Genomic DNA, 22096 nt, shown 5'->3' with positions numbered 1-22096 from the left:
TGATTGGACACTGAACTTATTTTGGTGGCAGAACTGTTTCACTCTGGAGGCAAATGTACACAAAAACAATGCACACAAAAATATACCCATACAGAGAGACATTACGAGCAAAAGAGAGACATTACAATAGATTAACTGAACATGACTGACATAACCACCTTACCACCTCTCACACACACATAGAGAAATTTGCTCATGCACATAAACAGAGAGGGAAAGAGAGAGGGTGGGACATTACATTTCATTAACTTTTAGTATACTGAAGGGGAATCATGTTGCCATACGAGTTTTCTTCCCTGTACCTGCAGGCGTATTGTGTCGCATTGAGAGGGGGAGAAAACTCAACATAAACACTTTCCTTCACCTCACACACACACACACACACATATATATATATATACATACATGTATGTATGTATATATATATATATACATGCATGTATGTATGTATATATATATATACATATATGTGTATATATATACATGCATACATATATATATATATGTATGTATGTATATATACATACATACATACATATATGTGTGTATATATATATATATACATATATGCATGTATATATATATATACATTATGTATGTATCATTATCATCACCATCATCGTTTAACGTCCGCTTTCCATGCTAGCATGGGTAGAATGATTTGATTGAGGACTGGCGAACCAGATGGCTGCACCAGGCTCCAATCTTGATCTAGCAGAGTTTCTACAGCTGGATGCCCTTCCTAATGCCAACCACTCTGAGAGTGTAGTGGGTGCTTTTACTTGCCACCGGCACGAGGGCCAGTCAAGCGGTACTGGCAACGGCCACGAAAGAATCGTGTTTTTTTTATGTATGTATGTATGTATCTAAACTGGATCTCTTCTTGTTGGGAGTCCCAGATGAATCTACCTCACGACAGGAGACACGGATGCGGGCAGCAGCATCGAACTCCCTTGTTGATCAAGTGCCACGTATCAGAGGTGGATTCACAAACTAATGTAGCTCATTCAGCGGTGGTGCCCCAGCATGGCCACGGCCTTCGGGCTAAAACATTTTTAAGGATTTAAGGATTTATATATATATACATATATGTATGTATATATATATATACATATATGTATGTATGTATATATATACATATATGTATATATATATACATATATGTATATGTATATATATATATATACACACATATATGTATATATATATATACATATATGTATATGTATATATATATACACACATATATGTATATATATACATATATGTATGTATATATTTATATACACACATATATATATATATACATGTATGTATGTATGTATATATACATAGATACATATATATATATATGTATGCATGTATATATATACACATATATGTATGTATATATATATATACATACATATATATATATATATATATATGTATGCATGTATATATATACACATATATGTATGCATGTATATATATACATATATATGTATGCATGTATATATATATACACATATATGTATGCATGTATATATATATACACATATATGTATGCATGTATATATATACACATATATGTATGTATGTATATATATATACATGCATATATGTATGCATGTATATATATACACATATATGTATGTATGTATATATATACATGCATATATGTATGTGTATATATATATATATATATGTATGCATGTATATATATATATATGTATGCATGTATATATATATATGTATGCATGTATATATATATGTATGCATGTATATATATACATACATATATATATGTATGTATGAATATTTCTCAGGGAGATTCAGCATGACACAGAATGTGACAAGGCTGGCCCTTTGAAATGCAGGTACTACTCATTTTTGCCAACTGAGTGGACAGGAGCAACATGAAATAAAGTCTTGCTTTAAGGACACAATACATTGCTGAGAATTGAACTCATGACCGTAAGATCATGAGCTGAATACCTTAACCATTAAGCCACACACCTTCATATTTGCAGTTTAAATTCCTAGGATCTGAGGTAACTGGTGTATCTGTATAAGTCAATAATGCAAACAGATATAATAGGCACAGGAGTGGCTGTGTGGTAAGTAGCTTGCTTACCAACCACATGGTTCCTAGTTCAGTCTTCTACTATAGCCTTGGGCCGACCAAAGCCTTGTGAGTGGATTTGGTAGACGGAAACACACAGAAGCCCGTCGTATATATGTATATATATATGTATGTATGTTTGTGTGTCTGTGTTTGTCTCCCCAACATCGCTCAACAACCGATGCTGGTGTGTTTATGTCCCCATAACCTAGCAGTTCAGCAAAAAAAGAGACCGATAGAATAAGTACTGGGCTTACAAAAAATAAGTTCCGGGGTCAATTTGCTTGACTAAAGGCAGTGCTCCAGCATGGCCGCAGTCAAATGACTGAAACAAGTAAAAGAGTAAAGAGTATAATTCAATAATGCAAACTAAGGTGGGAAAAAAGGGCAACAGATTCATAGACAGGCTGGAAAGAGACGACGGATTTCACATATAATGGAGGCACAGGCATAGTTAGCAGTTTCTCAATTTCCTTCTGTTACTCAAGTGATTTAATAAGCAAAAGGGGTGTTTACTGCGAAGTCTTAGTATCAGAGAGCTATCTTTTGTGTACCATGCGCCTATTATATCTGTTTGCATTATTGACTTATATCTGCTGACACAGATATACCTATTTCTTTACTACCCACAAGGGGGCTAAACACAGAGAGGACAAACAAGGACAGACAAACGGATTAAGTCGCTTATATTGACCCCAGGACTTAACTGGTACTTATTTAATCGACACCGGAAGGATGAAAGGCAAAGTCGACCTCAGTGGAATTTGAACTCAGAACGTAGTGGCAGACGAAATACCACTAGGCATTTCGCTCGGCATGCTAACGTTTCTGCCAGCTCACCGCCTTCAAATATACAGATATACCAGTTACCTCAGATCCTAGGGATTTAAACTGCAAATATGAAGGTGTGTGGCTTAATGGTTAAGGTACTCAGCTCCTGGTCTTATGGTCATGAGTTCAATTCCCAGCAATGTATTGTGTCCTTAAAGCAAGGCACTTTATTTCCTGTTGCTTCTGTCCACTCAGCTGGCAAAAATGAGTAGTACCTGTATTTCAAAAGGCCAGCCTTGTTACACTCTGTGTCTTGCTGGATTAGCCGATGCCAGCGCCGCCTTGGCTGGCTTCCGTGCACGTGGCACGTTAAAAGCACCCACTACACTTGCGGAGTTGTTGGCGTTAGGAAGGGCATCCAGCTGTAGAAACACTGCCAGATCAGACTGGAGCCTGGTGCAGCCCCTGGCTTCCCAGACCCCGGTCGAACCGTCCAACCCGTGCTAGTGCAGAAAACGGACGTTAAACGATGATGATGATGATGATGAAGTATTGATATAGCATGTAAGCAAGATATGGTGCTCAATGAATGTGAATGATACCTGAGAGCTGAAAACGAAAGAAGGTAAGTATGCTCTGCAAGATGGGTAACGTCTGCATGCATGAATGATAAAGCACAAAAGTGTAGTGAGAGAAAAACCTGGCATCAGATTTATCAGCTATAAGTGTACAAAAGAAAAGGTTGCTGTGGTGTGAATGTAATGCTTAAGACAAATGAGAGATTGGTAAAAGTGTTAGGCAATGAAAGTAGGAGCCTTTGCAGAAAAGGAAAACTGAAGACATGGGCAGAAGTGTGGAGAGATGACCTCAGGATGCTGAGCCTCGCAAAGAGATGATAAAGGATTACAACAAGTGGGGAGATGCTGTGTTGGAACTGACCAGTCCAACTCCTGCCATTATGGAAAAGCAGATGTAAAAATGATGATGATGATGTAGACGAGTCTCTATGGTAAGTAGCTTGCTTCCCAACCACATGGTTCCAGGTTCAATCCCACTGCATGGCACCTTGGAAAATTGTGTTCTATCATAGTCTCAGGCTGGCCAAAACCTCGTGAGTGGATTTGGTAGATGGAAACTGAAAGAAGCTTGTCACATATACATATATAAATATATTTATATATCTATGTATGTGTGTCTTTGTGTCTGTGTTTGTTCCCCCAGCACTACTTGACAACCAACGTTGGTGTGTTTACATCCCCCGTAACTTAGCAGTTCAGCAAAAGAGGTCAATAGAATAAGTACTAGGCTTAATAAAAATAAGTCTGAGGGTCAATTTGTTCAACTAGAACCCTTCAAGATAGTGCTCCATCATGGTCACAGTCGATGACTGAAACAAGTAAAAAAAAACAATAAATAAAAGATGATGATAAGCTTTTGATGAAGTTATTTGCTGTAAAAATGTAGACCCTAACATGTCAGGCCTTTCCCTTCATCAGAGGATGAGGAAATGAGAAAAGATGATATTATCACTTGGGCTGGAAATAACACACTATGATCATTATTATCATTTTTATTATTATTATTTTTATTATTATTATTATTATTATTATTATTATTATTTTTATTATTATTATTATTGAAGGTGGTGAGCTGGCAGAATCATTAGCATGCTGGGTGAAATGCTTAGTGGTATTTCGTCTGCTGCTATGTTCTGAGTTCAAATTCTGCAAAGGTAGACTTTGACTTTCATCCTTTTGGGAATGATAAAATGTGCTGGTGGCATGTAAAAAGCACCATTCAAGTGTGATTGTTACCAGCGTCGCCTAACTGGCACTTGTGCCGGTGGCGCATGAAAAAAAAAAAACATTTGAGCAAGGTCGTTGCCAGTGCCAATGGACTAGCTCCTGTGCTGGTGGCACATAAAAAACACCATTTGAGCATGGCCATTGCCAATACCACCTGACTGGCCCTCGTGCCAGTGGCATGTAAAAGCATCCACGACACTCTCGGAGTGGTTGGCGTTAGAAACTCTGTAGAAACTCTGCCAGATCAGATTGGAGCCTGGTGTAGCGATCTGGTTCGCCTGTCCTCAGTCAAATCGTCCAACCCATGCTAGCATGGAAAGCGGACGTTAAATGATGATGATGATGATGACCAAAAACAGTGTCTAGTTTGGTGCTTTTTTTTCTAAATTGCACTAATTTAACCATTTTATAGTCATCTGTGTGTGAATATCAAAAATATACATTCATGCCTATTAATTTGATGCTACAAACTAAAAGAAATCAATATATTTTTCAAAGAGATTAATTGCTGACAACAGTTGAAAACTAAACAGACAAAAATCTTAAATTGTATGAAATGCCAATAGAAGTTGCATAATAAATGAAAAGCTAGGACAGAAAAAAAAAATTTTAGATAACACAGGAAAGATTATGTAATGCTGAAATGTATGTAACATTGCTGGACTGCACACCAGTCCAACCTAAGCTATTATAGGAAAACTAGACATAATAAAATCAATGAAAATTATGAGGATCTTGAGGAAAATCTGGAACCCCTATCTTGCCCAGGATATTAATCGTCTGGAAGCCATTCAGCGACGTGCAACCAAGAGAATACCCTCCATCAGGCATTTGCCATATTCTAAATGCCTTACTTCCCTGGGCATGGATACATTGAAACTCCGACGTCTGGCAGCTGACTTGGCAGACACCCATAAAATTATTAACCATCTTGCAAACAATAACTCTGAGCACCTTTTCAAACTCCACCTGTCTAACACCTGTGGACATGTTTACAAAGTCAGAAAACACCACAGCTCCCATGACTTTCGGAAACATTTTTTCACGCTAAGAGTTGCTGAAGCATGGAACAGACTGCCAGCATCAGTTGTTAGTTGTCGGAGCACTGCATCCTTCAAAATTTCCATGCTTCCTGAGATTCACCAATGCTACACCAGATTTTCTCCCCTCCATACACACGCAGGCATGTATCTGACTCATACACTGTTCACTTTCCAGACATTTGTACATTACTGCATATGCTTTATATGCACTTTTGACAAGTTGTGGTGCACCTGAGCACTGTATACAATAATTTCATTATTATTATATTATATTAAAATACTTAACAATAATGATGAAGTGGTCGGATAAGGGTATGCAAAAGTAAAGCAGTTTATCAAAATACATGACTGAATTATTGATGATCAGAAGACATTATATTCAAAATGACACAGACTCAAGTAATTTCAAATGCAATTTATTTTTTTTTTAAGAAACAAGAAATAAAAAATCACTGAAGAAAAGATAATGTAGCAGTGAAAACAAAACTGAACCTTATCTTGTCAAAAACTGGAGGTTACCAATAAAGTTTTAAGTAAGCCAATTTCTGGTGATGCTTCTGTTCTTCACTTGTTGTATACAGCTGTAAGAATAAATGGTCATAAATATTAATCAAATCAGATATCATCTTCATCATCATCATCTTTAGAAAAATAAATCATTATTATTATTATCATATGTTTGACTTTTGCTTTATATTTGTACAAGTTGGCTCCAAGTCTCACCCGGAGACCTCAAGAGACAACAGGTTGGAAGTTCACGTTGTTGTTATGCCTAGTGTGCCATATATTTGGTTGTTTTTTGTGTTGTACTGGTGGATGTCTAAAAAAAAAAAAATGTTTGTTTTAAACCTTGAGATTACATAGAAAGTATTTTGCGTAGGATATGAGCAGTTCCCATGAGCACTATCTTTTGAATTTCTGCCATTTTTGGGTTTTCTGGTTATTATTATTATTACTATTATTATTATTATTATTATTATTATTATTAATATTATTATGGCCTAGTGGTTAGGGTTTTGTACTTATGATTGCAAGATCGTGGTTTCAATACCAAGGCAGGGTTGTGCATTGTATTCTTAAGCAAAACACTTCATTTCACATTGCTCTGCAATAACTTTGAGACCTCACTTGTGGTCCACCATACACCTGTTCAGGCAATGTCAGTTTGATGGAGATAGTGAGCTAATGTACAGCACGTACATTTGATCGTTATAAAGAAATCATTTGTGCAGGTTATTACGCAAAAGCCAAACACTCGTATGTCGTCTTTGACAGGAGAGTCCATCATCATCATCATCACTATTATGTTATTATTATTATTATTATTATTATTATTATTATTATTATTGAGTGAGTGAGAGAGCAGTGCATGCCATCAAAGCGACACTGGGGTAAAATATACGAAGCCCAGTATACCCATCATGACGACTCGTCTGATAAGGGTACACCAGGCACATGCATCACAACCATATGTGTGTGACATGGTGATCTCATATCAAGATAAACAGCACATGACCTTGTAGGTGGGGCCCAGTTAGAATTTTCTTCTGGTTGAGTAGCTCATCCCACTCAAAAGGTCCCTGAATAAGGATTGTTTAAGGATGTTGAACGAACCACCCGTTTCCAAACGTGAATTATCCAAACCTTCAAGAATTCCTTTCAACACACAGCTATGATGCTCCCCTACTACTTCTGCTCATGATCAGAGATACACATATTATCAGCCACTATGAGGCATGCTCAAGTGGTTAAGGTCAAACAACTGACAAGCAAATCTGTGGTGTTGAGCAGAATATTTGCTGTAGCCCATCTTTTATACAAAGGCAAAACAATGTACATGATGACACTCTCAATCAGTTAAGATCAGAAGCCATGAGAGCCACTGTCAGATACTGCATCAGGGCATTTATTATTATTATTATTATTATTATTATTATTATTATTATTATTATTATTACTTGTGGTAAGTGCAGGCATGCTTATGTGATTAAAATGTTTACTTCCCAATTACATGGTTTCAAATTCAAGTCCTATAGGGCAAGGGCTTTCTACTATAGCCCTTGAATGACCAAAGCCTTGTGAATAGATTTAATACAAGGAAACTGAAAGAAGCCCATCGTAGTATGTGTATGCATATGTGTATGGTTGTATCTTCTTAAATTGATATCATGTGATTGTTGTAAACGTCTTTCATTTTCAATAGCAGCAAAAACATGTCCAGCCATGAGGCAGTAAAAGGCTAAGGGTTGGTGACAGGAAGAGCTTCTGGAAGAAGCCCGTCGTATATATGTATATATATATGTATATATATATATATATATATATATATATACATATGTGTGTGTGTATGTATATGTGTGTGTATATGTTTGTGTGTCTGTGTTGGTCCCCCTAACATCACTTGACAACTGATGCTGGTGTGTTTACATCCTCGTAACTTAGTGCTTTGGCAAAAGAGACCAAAAGAGTAAGTACTGGTCTTACAAAGATTAAGTCCTGGGGTCGATTTGCTCGACTAAAGGCAGTGCTCCAGCATAGCCGCAGTCAAATGACTGAAACAAGTAAAAGAGTAAAAGAGTAATCACATTATTCAAATCTTGAAACTACGAGATAATGCCTGATTAGTTCCAAACAATGTGAATAAATAAGCATAGCACATCATCATCATCATCATTTAACGTCCGCTTTCCATGCTAGCATGGGTTGGACAAAACACATTTGACAGAATAATCTGAATGCTAAAGGGTTAAGAAGAAAATTAACAAAGTACCTTACCTTGTCTGTATTCTGGGGTATGGTACTCTTAATAGTTATTTCTGGCAAAAATATTGGTGCTTTCCCAAATGACTGATGGTGTGACACTTTTCTGTTCCTAACAGTATCAATATTATATGTGGTGGGGCTGAAAAAATTTGGAATTTACCGAAATAAAGCATGGCATTTACCAAGTTTATTATTTATTTATGCACCCTTCTCAAGCCTAGCCAGGCTCATGGGCCCGGCTTTCCCGGTTTCTATGGCATATGTGTTCTCTCCCCCTGGATGGGACGCCAGTCCATCGCAGCGTTACTCAAGAAACAGGAAGAAAGAGTGAGAGAAAGTTGGGGTGAAAGAGTACAACAGGGGTCGCCACCACCTCCTGCTGGAGCCTCGTGGAGCTTTAGGTGTTTTTGCTCAATAAATACACACAATGCCTGGTCTGGGAATCGAAACTGCAATCCTCCAACCACGAGTCTGCTGCCCTAACCACTGGGCCATTGTGCCTCCACATTTACCCAGTTTACAGTGAAATATTTGAAAGTAATTGTTTTTGTTGTTGCTAATGTTTAGCTTCAGTTTTGGCTCTGATCTAGCAAACATAGGCACAGGTGTGGCTGTGTGGTAATAAGCTTGCTTTCTAACCACATGATTCCAGGTTCAGTACCATTGTGCAGCACCTTGGGCAAGTGTCTTCTACTATTAACTCAGGCTAATCAAAGCCTTGTGAGTGGATTTGGTTGATGGAAACTAAAAGAAGCCCATTTTATATATATGTCTGTATGTGGTGTGTGTGTGTGTGTGCATCTATGAGCCAGGCATGATTCGAGAAGGAACAAACAAAATGCATTTGTGTGTGTGTGGGTATGTGTCTGTGTCTGTGTTTGTCCCCCACTTGACAACTGGTGTTGCTGTGTTTACATCTCTGTAACCTAGCAGTTTGGCAAAAGGGATCAATAGAATAAGTACCAGGCTTAAAAAAAAAAAACAAGCACTGGAGTCAATTCATTCAACTAAGGTTCTTCAAAACAGTGCCCCAGCATGGCCACAGTCTAATGATTGAAACAAGTAAAAGAAAGACAGAAGATATACACAGGTAAGGCCCTTATAGAAGCAACAGAAAGGTAACAGAGAGGAAATAGCCTGTTCATGAGGTTGTCTTGGGTGGTGTTAGGGTTACTAGCCCTAAAACCACCCCAGACAAAATGCAAAAGATCTTAAAACTCCATATGAGAAATAGCAAACCTTTTAAACCTGTTACCACACAACTACCTTCACATGGTTTTGTTTCCTTGTTTAGTTCACTGGTTGCAGGTATGGCTGTGTGGTTAAGTTTGCTTCCCAACAACATGGTTTTGGGTTCAATTCAGTCCCACTCTATGGCACATTGGGCAAGTTTCTACTACTATTGCCCTGGGCCAACCTTGTGAATGGATTTCATCATCATCATCATCATCATCATCATCATTCAATGTCTGTTTTCCGTAAAGGCATGGGTTAGATGGTTTGACTGGGGACTGGCAAGCCAGGAGGCTGCACCAGGCTCCAATGTGATCTGGCAAGGTTTCTACAGCTGGATGCCCTTCCTAACACCAACCACTCCAAGAGTGTAGGGGCTGTTTTTAATGTGCCACCGGTGCGGGAGCCAGTCAAGCAGCACTGGCATCAGCCACGTTTGGATGGTGTGTTTTACATGTCACCGGCACGGGGAGCCAGTCAGGCAGCACTGGTATCAACCCACACATGAATGGTGCTTATTGCGTACCACCAGCATGGGACCCAGTCAGGCAGCATTGGCATCAGCCACAACTACAATTTCCATTTTGATTTCGATTTGATTGAGATTCTGATTCTGATTTTGATTTTACTTGACTCAATAGGTCACCTCAAACATGGCATGTCACCCGACGATTCAAAATTACTTTTATATATATATATATATATATATTATATATATATATATATGGCTGGGGAGGCACTGTCTCCTTGTCTTGTATCCGAGTCGTAAATAAGTGTCACCATCATACAAGCAGTGTACTTTGTTTCTAGTCTTCCATGTATATGGAAATATCTTGCTCAGCAGAAGGTCAGGGTTTTCAGCAGGAAGGGTGTCCAGCTGTAGAAAAACCCACCTCAACAAATTCTATTCAACCCATGCATGCATGGTAAAGTGGATGCTATGACAATGATAACAATGATGATCATGATGATGATGATAATGACACTATCATGGTGATAGTGGTGGTGGTGATGATGATGATGATGGTGCTGGTAGTGGTCTAAGAGGAAGGATGTGCCCAGGGCCTTCACAGAGTCTTTGAAACTGGTGAAACTGAAAGCACTAATGTTCCTCTTGGACCATCAGAAATCAAACACCAGCAAGAAAGAAATGGTGAGAGTGTTCAAGAAGGCATGATGGTCTTGAGAGGAAGTACTGAGTTTCGTGGGAGGGGGAGCAGAATACAAAAAAAATGTTATGAGAAAAAGAAAGACAAGTGGGTTAGGAATGGCTGAATAAAGGTGGGATGAGCCCACAGTTAGCTCTGAGAACCTCCATGAAACAGTAAAATCAGTAAAACTGAAGTACCTGAGGTAGCTTGGTTTAGAGTGATTTAAATTCCTCTCAGAGCCAAAACCAAAAGGCTTAGCAGCAGGTTCAAAAGTCTTCATTTCTGTACACCTTCGCTGGTACTGAGTTGGACATGGTATTAAGGACTGGAAGAAAAGTTGATACATTTGATATTTTTAATTCATAGTCTGTGTAATAACGTTTGAGAATTATCAGTTAGAAACAGTGAATATAATAAATGAAATGGAATTAATATAAATTTGACATAAAAAATAAAATAATTATTTCAAACGTATATATATATATATATATATATATATATAATATATATATATATACTACAAAAAAGAAAATGGAGAAACAAATTTAGTTTGTTCATCAACTTATGGTTATTATAATGTTAGATTATTTATTCATTTTACAAATGAGAACATCAAAAGCATACAAAATATTATATAAATCAATAGATAAGATAATAATACGAATACAGATTTTAAAAGTCATAGTATAAATTATTGAAATCCAGAAATTACTTCTTACAGCTGTTTCAGCCTATGGTCAAAAGTGAATCTAATTTTTCTTTGCCTATAGATGTCAACATACTAGGGTTGTAACATATATCATCATCATCATCATCATCATCGTTTAACGTCCGCTTTCCATGCTAGCATGGGTTGGACGGTTCAACTGGGGTCTGGCAAGCCCGAAGGCTGCACCAGGCCAGTCAGATCTGGCAGTGTTTCTACAGCTGGATGCCCTTCCTAATGCCAACCACTCCGAGAGTGTAGTGGGTGATTTTATGTGCCACTGACACAGGTGCCAGACGAGGCTGGCAGACGGCCACGCTCGGATGGTGTTTTTTATGTGCCACCGATACAGGTGCCAGACGAGGCTGGCAGACGGCCACGCTCGGATGGTGTTTTTTATGTGCCACCGACACAGGTGCCAGACAAGGCTGGCAGACGGCCACGCTCGGATGGTGTTTTTTATGTGCCACCGACACAGGTGCCAGACGAGGCTGGCAGACGGCCACGCTCGGATGGTGTTTTCTTATATATATATATATATATATTTATATATATATATATATTTATATATATATATAAGTAGATGAATGAATTATCCTATGTTTATCGTCAGCATGGAAAATATGTCGAGAGTAAAGGAATTTTGTTAACATCTTCGTTTGACTCCATTCTTTCGTTTATTTATATATATATATATATATAATTAATCAATATAGGGTGGCAAAAAAATTTTGTAGAATTCTTTTTGCCACCAGCGTCCTAGTGGGAAAAAATTAAATAGTCATAGACCATTTTTAAGTTCAACATCAACAATCAAGGAACGGCCATAATAGGCCATTCACCCACTAGAAATAACAGCCAAAGCTTCAACCGCAAATAAAGATTAATTCCGTAAACAGGAGAAAATTTAAAAATTTAAAAAACAGGAGAAAATTTAAAAATTTAAAAATTTAAAAAATTTAAAAATTTAAAAATTTAAAAATTTAAAAGAAATTACAAGAAATTACAGGGTAAATGTTTTTTAAATTTTCTCCTGTTTACGGAATTAATCTTTATTTGCGGTTGAAGCTTTGGCTGTTATTTCTAGTGGGTGAATGGCCTATTATGGCCGTTCCTTGATTGTTGATATATATATATATATATATATAACATTGATTAGAGAACAACCATCAAATTCGAGTCAACAACTCTTCCATACATTTGATTATATATAAATATTACCATGGCCTTCAACAAATAAAAGGAATACATGTTTCGCTCAAAATATGGACAGGCATGATGACTCACCCCAAATCCCATTCAGGAGTGATGGACATTGATGTTTTGCCATTTTTGAGGCTTCTTAACATCACATTTCAGAACTGAATCGGAGGCAAACTGAATCACCAGTCTATGACTATATATAATTAGTGTAAAGACACCATTCACTTCACCCCTGGCCAAACCATCAAACCTGACAAAGGTTAGATGGTTGGACAGGATTTGAGAGTTTGTCTGTTTTTATATGGTTTCTATGCCCAAGTGCCCTTCCCAATGCCAACCACTTTACAGAGTGTTCTGGGTGTTTTGTTTCATGGCACCAGCACAACTATGGTTGAAATATAGCTAAAAAAACTAGGAACTCCATTAAATGAATGGAGCTACAGTAGAGAGGGAAGCAGTTTAATGCTCATTGGTGAAAGGTTAGAATATGAAAGAAGGGGCCAGAAAAGGTTTGTTGCAGTTAAAGGGATACATGGCTGTTCAGTTTAGACAAGAATAGGCGGGAGTAATCTGAGTGGAACTGGAAAGAGAGATGAAAATGTTGGTGACACAGTGACACGGAAGGCTTTGGGAGTAAAAAAACAGGAAGGGTGGCTAGGTAGAGGTTGCAAAACTGTATCCAAATATGCAATGAAATGGTTAATGAAAACAAAAGGTAGAGAGAAAATTTACTAGAGGAACATTGTGGCAAAAAGAGGTAAGAGAAAGAGAGCACTATTTGCCAACTTATAAGCGCATGGCTCAGAGGTTAGAGTGTCGGGCTCACATCATCATCATTGTTCGACCGTGGTCGAGACAATGGAATTTACCATGCTACGCCTGACTTCACGGTCCATCATGGCATTACAGAGGTCCTGTTGCTGGATGCCTGTATCCCTGGAGATTACATCAGGGTAGGAGAGTGTGCACCCTCTGGTATTGCGAGTAGATGGCTTCCAGAGGAGAAGAGTAGAAATTACCTCGTTTTCAGCTCTACAAACTGGACTCTCCTACCTTTCACAAGAGATGACACAGGTGGTAGTTTCCCATATATTTGCATTTTGGTTGGATGGCGCTTCCATGAGAGATTTTGAGCTCTCATAAGGAGGCTCACAGTGATGAGGTAGTGAGTTTGATTCCTGGACCAGGCTGTGTGTTGGGTTCTTAAGTAAGACACTTTATTCCATGTTGCTCCAGTTCATTCAGCTGTAGAAATGAGTTGCAACATCACTGATGCCAAGCTGTACTGACCTTTGCCTTTTCCTTGGAAAACATCAGTGGCATGGAGTAGGGATGCTGGTATGCAGGGATGACTTGCTCGGACTTGTGCCTTGGAGGACAACTTTCTAGGTGCAATCCCATGATCATTCATGAACAAAAGGGGTCTTTTTCATCACATACACACACACACACCCACATATGATTTCTTGAGAACTGCAGCATAAAGAATACTTCTTTCGTTAGTTACTTAGCCTCTTCCACAATGTTTATTGCAATCAACAGTATTGACCCTGTTGGCTCAGCCTTTTAGGACACAGATTATGCAGATAATGATGATGGTAGAAATACTGGAAAGGAATTTGGCCACCACTACTACCACCAATAATAATAATAATAATTAATTCGTTTATTGGCCACAAGGGCTAACAAAAATCAAATAAAACATGTAAGGATAAAATACAGACGAAAGTTACAAAAAGGGTTTTGTCCGTTTGAAAAGTCTGTGTAAAAAGGCAAGGTAACAACGAAAATATAACAAGTAAAAACTCCCAATAGGGGAAGGTACTTCGAAAGGTCACTCATGGACAAACCCATAAAAGCCATAGGAGCCTAGTCAAAAGGGGGGTAGAGAGCCCCTTTCTCCTTTTATATTACCTTTTTTTTACAGGTGTATCCTCAGAATTGGTCCGTTCATATTGGCCATTCTTCCGATATTCACCCACCTTTCAATAAATTTGCTATGAGACAGCACTTCCCTCTCTACTCTCATCTTCCTTTTCAAGTGGAACTTGAAAAAGTTGATGAGGCCTTGGCCAAAGAGGAAAGTGTCTAACTTTAGTCCTTTCAAACGGATCCACCATACCACCTCTTTCGCTCTAGCAGTACTTGTAGAAATTCCACAGTCGTTTGGAAAATGACATGACGAAATTGTATATTTTTCTGAAACATTTGATTCTTGAGATGTGAAAATCCCAATAGGCAGTACTGAAGGATCGATCAATCTATCTACCTATCTATCTGAAAAATTGTTGAAAAAAATGTCCATGCAATAATGAAAAGTTCATAGAAAATGTAAAGTTCTGCAATTTTTCTTTTTTTTTTTTGGTGGGGAATTATAAAAAGAAAACCTCTATTTTTATTTGTTTGTGTGTAAAAAAAAATGTGTGTGAATGTACGAAACAGGCCAATGTATTCTTCCTCCACTTTTGGTTACCCAGTCAGTATGAAATGCAGTGTTGATGCATGGTGTGTTATGCTTATGCGTAGATTGTTTGGGTGCAGCAGAAGAGGAGGCGGGGAGGGGGTTTGTGGGGAGGGAAATAGACTTGACGTAAAACCTATTTAAGTTGATCAACACACCCATTTCGCTCATCATGCGAACGATTCTGCCAGCTCACCGCCCTAATAAAAATAATAATTATAACGACAATAATTATGGTGATAACGATAATGAAAATGAAAGTGGCAACCAACTTTTCTAGTCATTAGAAATGTTGCTGTTCTCCATACGTTCGGCGGATGGGGTGGCATTTTGCTGTGGATTTTGGACTTTATGACTGCATGCATACTTGTTTTCTAGAAATGAAAGTAAAAAAAAATTTAAGTATCAAAGCAATGAAGCTAACTGAAAGCATAATGAGTTGTTAATTACACACAAGGAAACGACTTACAATAGCAAAAAGTCAACTTATTTCAATAAAATTTAGCATCAGAGGCGCAGGAGTGGATGTGTGGTAAGTAGCTTGTTTACCAACCACACGGTTCCGGATTCAGTCCCACTGCGTGGCACCTTGGGCAAGTGTCTTCTACTATAGCCTCAGGCCGACCAAAGCCTTGTGAGTGGATTCGGTAGATGGAAACTCAAAGAAGCCCGTCGTATATGTGTATATGTATGTATATGCGTGTGTGTGTTTGTCCCCCTAGCATTGCTTGACAACCAATGCTGGTGTGTTTATGTCCCCGTCACTTAGCGGTTCGGCAAAAGAGACCGATAGAATAAGTACTGGACTTACAAAAAATAAGTCCTGGGGTCGATTTGCTCGACTAAAGGTGGTGCTGCAGCATGGCCACAGTCACATGACTGAAACAAGTAAAAGAGTAAAAGAGAGAGAGAGTACAAATTTATTGATGTACTAGCAGTATCACCCGGCATTGCTCGGGTTTGTTTTGACCCTTTAGAATTGGAATTTTTGAAAAGTAAAAATTTTGCATTATCTAGCTTGTTATTCTCTTTAAGCGAACATTTTCCTGGTTGAAATACACCGAGAAATGGTGACACAGCAGTCAAAAAATTGTAAAAAATAGAGATTTTCATAGAAAAAAAGCACCTTTTTGATGTAAATAATTTTTGGTCTTAACATGGTCTGATTTGAATTTTTTCTTCTACGGAATGAAGAGCAAGCCTTCTTCTATCATTCTTTCAATTTTGGTCAACTTGCGCCCCAGGGTCTCGGGGGAGATAGTGTTAGTTGAAGCCTACCAAACCTGCCATACACAGACAACTTCAGCTTTATATAGAGAGAGATAAGACCAATAGCCAGTAGGAATAGAAACTGTATAAACAAATATTGGTTTCAAATTTTGGCACAAGGCCAGCAATTTTGGAGGAGGATGTAGGTTAATAACAGCGACCCCACTGCTCAACAGATACTTATTTTATTGATTGTGAAAGAATGAAAGGCAAATCAACCTAGGCAGAATTTGAACTCAGAATGTAAAGTTGGATAAAATGCCACAAAGCCTTTCGCCCAGTGTGCTAACAATTCTGCCAGCTCGCCAACTTATGCATGGACAAATATTGATTTCAAAATTTGACAGAAGGCCAGCATTTTGAGGGAGGGGGCTAGGTCAATTACATCAAACCCAGTGCTCAACTGGTACTTATTTTATCAACCCCGAAAAGGATGAAAGGCAAAGCTGACCTCAGCTGCATTTGAACTCAGAACGTAATGACAGATGAAATGCTAAGCATTTTGCCCAGTGTGCTAACAATTCTGCCAGCTTGCCGCCTCTGTGAAAAACAGAGTCCAAGAAAACTAGTGGTGGTCTGCAGTCATCATTACCCTCATGCTCATCCTCATCATTTAAATCCTGCCTGCATACATACACTCCAGGTGTAGGAGTGGATGTGTGGTAAGTAGCTTGCTTACCAACCACATGGTTCTGGGTTCAGTCCCACTGCATGGCACCTTGAACAAGTGTCTTCTACTATAGCCTCGGGCCAACCAAAGCCTTGTGAGTGGATTTGGTACACGGAAACTGAAAGAAACCCGTCGTATATATGTATATATGTATGTGTGTGTATATATATATATATATATATATATGTGTGTGTGTGTATGTATGTGTGTATATGTTTGTCCCCCCAGCATCGCTTGACAACTGATGCTGGTGTGTTTATGTCCCTGTAACTTAGCAGTTTGGCAAAAGAGACCACTAGAATAAGTACTAGGCTTACAAAAAATAAGTCCTGGGGTCGATTTGCTTGATTAAAGGCGGTGCTCCAGCATGGCCGCAGTCAAATGACTGAAACAAGTAAAAGAGTTAAAGAGTAAGAGTATACTGGCCTCGGTCAGAAACTTAGACATTAAAAAGCATTATACAGTAAAATCCCTACGTTTGGATAATCTTGTATTCCATTGGGTGAAAAAGGTTCTACCATTTCAGGATTGACACTTGGCTGATTCTTTTCTTAGAGAAAACTTAAGCTAAACATCAGTTGCATAGATCTCACTGAAGATGTTTTAAACATACCGCTTCATTTTCATATCTTCCAGGTCCTACCAAAGGATACCCTTTAGGCTGCAGATGTTTGATCAAAAACTTGCTGGCAGGTACCATAAAGGGATACACATCTCTATCTTGGAAACTTTCAAATACAACATGGCCTGAGTTCTTGGCTAAAATAATGATAATAAAAAGAATAAAAATAAGAACAGCAAGCTTTTCTATCATAGGCACAAGGCCAAGAATTTTGGGCGATGGGGAAAAGTCAATTACATCAACTGCAGTGGTCAACTGGTACTTATTTCATTGACCCAGAATGGAGGAAATGTAAGGTCAACCTCTGCAGAATTTAAATTCAGAATTTTTTTCTTTTATTCTTTTATCCTTTTATTTGTTTCGGTCACTTCAAGCAATTTGATCCCAGGACTTATTCTTTGTAAGCCTACTACTTATTCTATCGGTCTCTTTTGGTAAACCACTATGTTATAGAGATGTAAACACACCACCATTAGTTGTCAAGTGATATGGTGGGGGGGACAAACACAGACACACAAACATATACACACACACAACACATATATATATATATATAATCAGTAATAATAAAGGGTAAAATTGATTAATTAATTAGTAATTAATAATTCTACCAAGTAGTGATCAATATGTTAAAAGGACCATTAGAAGAAATAGCTAAGTTCTTTGGCTGCTATTTCTAAAAGTTCGGTATGTGGCAAGGCAAATTTTTTTGCCGAACCCTAATTATAATTTTTCTCATAATAATTATATAAAGTAATATATATATATATTTACAATGGGCTTCTTTCAGTTTCCATCTACCAAATATCCACTCACAAGGCTTTGGTCAGTCCGAGGCTACAGTAGAAGACACTTTTCCTAAGGTGCCACACAGTGGGACTGAACCAAGTACCATGTGGTTGCTAAGCAAGCTACTTACCACACAGCCACTCCTGAGCCTGTAAAGAATTTCCAGCTTCCTCTTTTCTAATATTCAACTCCAGTATATACCTTACATCAATGCAACAACAGTCAATACACACTGGAATGTAATACTTGAATAAAGAGATGTGCTTCAAGAGGATACAGCTTCAATTTCACCCTGCCTACATTATAGCTACACACTGCTTCCAGTCACATGGATCTGCGTACAATCCCACTGCATGTCACCTTGGGGAAGGGTCTTCTATTATAACCACAGACTGACCAGCGGCTTGTAAGTAGATTTTGTAGACAGAAACTGAAAGAAGCCTGCTTGGGATCACCACCACTTTATTGCCTCCCCTTCTCCCTAGCTCTCCTGTGTGACCCTTCTGTCCGGCCTTCGCCATGTTAGATCGCTAGCCACTAAACATTCTTTATTTTCTCTCCTTGTTTCTTTCTGTGTTCCTTTCTGTGGAAGAGCATAGGCTCGAAACATTAAAGACATTGTCCCTTCCTGAATGTTATACTAATACATCTGTTTGTTGTCTACACCACTTGTCTTCGTCTTTTGTTTTTTTTTTTTAATTCTCCCTATATATATATATATATATATAGTGAGAGAAAGATACATAATCTGCGAAGTGGTTGGTGTTAGGAAGGGAATCCAGCTGAAAAAGCTGTACCAAAACAGACTCAGAAGTTTCCTGCAAGCTCCTGCCAAACAGTCCAAGTCATTTGTCAAGCAATGTTGGGGGGGGGGGGGACAAATACAGACTCACAAACATATACACACACATACATTTAAACATGGAAGGCAGACATTAAATTATGATGACAATGTAGGCATAGGAGTGGCTGTGTAGTAAGTAGCTTGCTTACCAGCCACATGGTTCCAGGTTCAGTTCCACTGCGTGGCACCTTGGGCAAGTGTCTTCTACTGTAGCCTTGGGCCAACCAAAGCCTTGGGCCAACCAAAGCCTTGTGAGTGGATTTGGTAGACAGAAACTGAAAGAAGCCTGTTGCATATATATGTGTGTGTGTGTGTGTGTGTGTGTGTGTGTGTGTGTGTGTGTGTGTGTATGTTTGTGTGTCCCCCAAACATCTCTTGACAACCGATGATGGTGTGTTTGCATCCCTATAACTTAGCGGTTCAGCAAAAGAGACTGATAGAATAAGTACTAGTCTTACAAAGAATAAGTCCTGGGGTCGATTTGCTCGACTAAAGGCGGTGCTCCAGCATGGCCACAGTCAAATGACTGAAACAAGTAAAAGAGTAAAAGCGTAAGTATGTATATTGATTGTGCATATACACATATATATATATATATACATATATATACATATATATACATATATATACATATATACATATATATATACATATATACATACATATATACATACATATAAGAGTACAGATAAAACTGCATCTAATGATGGTGAGGTTGGCTTACCATTTAAATTCCTGGCTTGAACTGCGACTGACACAAAAGTGATACTGTAGCAATGAGTGGTTATAAGTAGTTTATCACTGAGTGGGTAGAAATACAATAGAAAGAAGTAACAAATGGCCAAATTCAGAGCATGGAATTTACAATTTAAGCATATAATTGCAGAGTTGTCACAATAGTTGCTGAAGTAGACTGTATCATATAAACATTTGTATGATATTACTTATTATGCTGCATCCTACTCCAACAAACTCTACAATTATGTTTAAACTAGAAATCCCAGGCTCTAAATCGATGACAATTCTTCGCCTGTTCATTCTTTTTTTCCTACTGTATAAATAAATAAATCTTCTTCTTCTTCATCATCATCAGCATCATCACTTAATGTCCATTATCCACGCTGGCATAGGCTGGATGGTTTGACCAAGGCTGGTACGCTGACAGGCTGCACCAGACTCCAGTCTGATTTGGCATGGTTTCTTCCTAATGCCAACCACTCCAAGAGTGTAATATATATATACACACATATAAATATATATATATATATATATATATATATATATATATATATATATATGTATATATATATATATATGGTAAAAAACGGTAAGATAACAAAAGAAAGAAAGAGACCTCAATATTATGTAAATAGAGGAAATTTATCTATAAAATAATGTTACATTTACTCAATAGTCAAGATAAAACTCTGAGTTTCAGATTTCCACTTCGGCATCTGAAACTCAGAGTTTTATCTTGACTATTGAGTAAATGTAACATATTATTTTATATATATATATATAAATCAGAAATATTAAATTTCTAAATATCTCATAGAGATATGTATGGTGGTGGGGCGATATAATAGTTGTATACTGTCAATTTAACGTGACATTAGGGGATTACACCACCGCTGTTTAGCCCTAGGAAGCATCGAATGCTTCCTGTCAGCTACGACACATTTACATTCTTTGCCATGAAACCACCTCAGTTCTGGGAAGAAGGTATTTTCAAGTTAAAGGAAAGATGGAGATGCATTGTGCAACAAAATGGTTCATATTTGGTTGATTAAAAATGTAATGGCAAGTATTTATTGACCTCTTTCTTTCCTTTAAAAATCGGCATGAACTTTCTGGACAACCCAATATTTTGAGTTCTTTCACCTGTTAGAAAAGACTATTTGTCTTTTTGTGTGTTGCTTGTTCCTCTAGATTTTCACACAAACTGGTTCCGTAATTGCTTTTTGTATTTTTCTGTCATTCTCATTTCACCTTTTTATATTCTTCTGAGTTGGAACCCAAAGATATTGCTTTTTTCCTTTTTTTTTCAACAGGATCCATAGTTGCTACAGACATATACCTGGTTGCCTTTTGATTCTCTTCCTTTTTGATACATGTATTTTGACAGATTCAAGAATTTCATGTTACGTGAATTACCACCTATCATCAGAATTCTTTCCTTCTTGCATCCCAAGAAGTGTTTGAATCTGTTGCTCATATCTACTATATATTCATTATCTTTTATCTATTACTTGTTCCAGTCATTTGACTGTGGCCATGCTGGGGCACTGCCTTGAAGGGTTTTGGTCAAACAAAACGACTTCAGGACCTTAAGCCTGGTGCTTATTCTATCAGTCATTTATGCTGAACTACTAAGTTACAGGGACCTAAACATACCAACAGCTGGTAGGGGACAAACACAAACACAAAGACAGACACACACATGGATGGGCTTCTTTCAGTTTCCATCTGCCAAATCCACTCACAAGGCTTTGGTCGGCCCGAGGTTATAGTAGAAGACACTTGCCCAAGGTGCAACGCAGTGGGACTGAACCCTGAACCATGTGGTTGGGAGGCAAGCTTCTTATCACACAGCCACACCTGTGCCTATATTGAGATGTGTTTGAGAATGTTACAAGTCTCTTACAAAGATCATCAGACAAAT

The 22096-nt window shown here is 38.0% G+C and overlaps 1 protein-coding gene across 2 annotated transcripts in view; it reads right to left on the bottom strand.

Moving 5' to 3' along the window:
- Positions 1 to 6133: 6133 nt before the first annotated feature.
- LOC115218644 overlaps positions 6134 to 22096 on the bottom strand; it is an 18365-nt gene continuing 2402 nt past the window's right edge. The window contains exons 2-6 of one of the 2 annotated variants that reach the window (XM_029788562.2): positions 17793 to 17938; positions 15513 to 15614; positions 11068 to 11195; positions 8499 to 8625; positions 6135 to 6304 (exon numbers count right to left, since the gene is read on the bottom strand). In XM_029788562.2, coding sequence (XP_029644422.1) covers positions 6239 to 6304; positions 8499 to 8625; positions 11068 to 11195; positions 15513 to 15614; positions 17793 to 17938 — 569 coding nt within the window. In that variant the 3' untranslated portion in view covers positions 6135 to 6238. Of the gene's footprint in view, positions 6305 to 8498; positions 8626 to 11067; positions 11196 to 15512; positions 15615 to 17792; positions 17939 to 22096 lie in introns of both variants that reach the window. The other variant, XM_036508079.1, reaches the window with a different exon arrangement.

The sequence above is a fragment of the Octopus sinensis genome, linkage group LG13 (assembly GCF_006345805.1).
Source record: "Octopus sinensis linkage group LG13, ASM634580v1, whole genome shotgun sequence".
NCBI classification, from domain to species: domain Eukaryota; kingdom Metazoa; phylum Mollusca; class Cephalopoda; order Octopoda; family Octopodidae; genus Octopus; species Octopus sinensis.
Note: the sequence above shows the minus strand (reverse complement) of the source record. Positions and strands in the feature narration are given on the sequence as shown.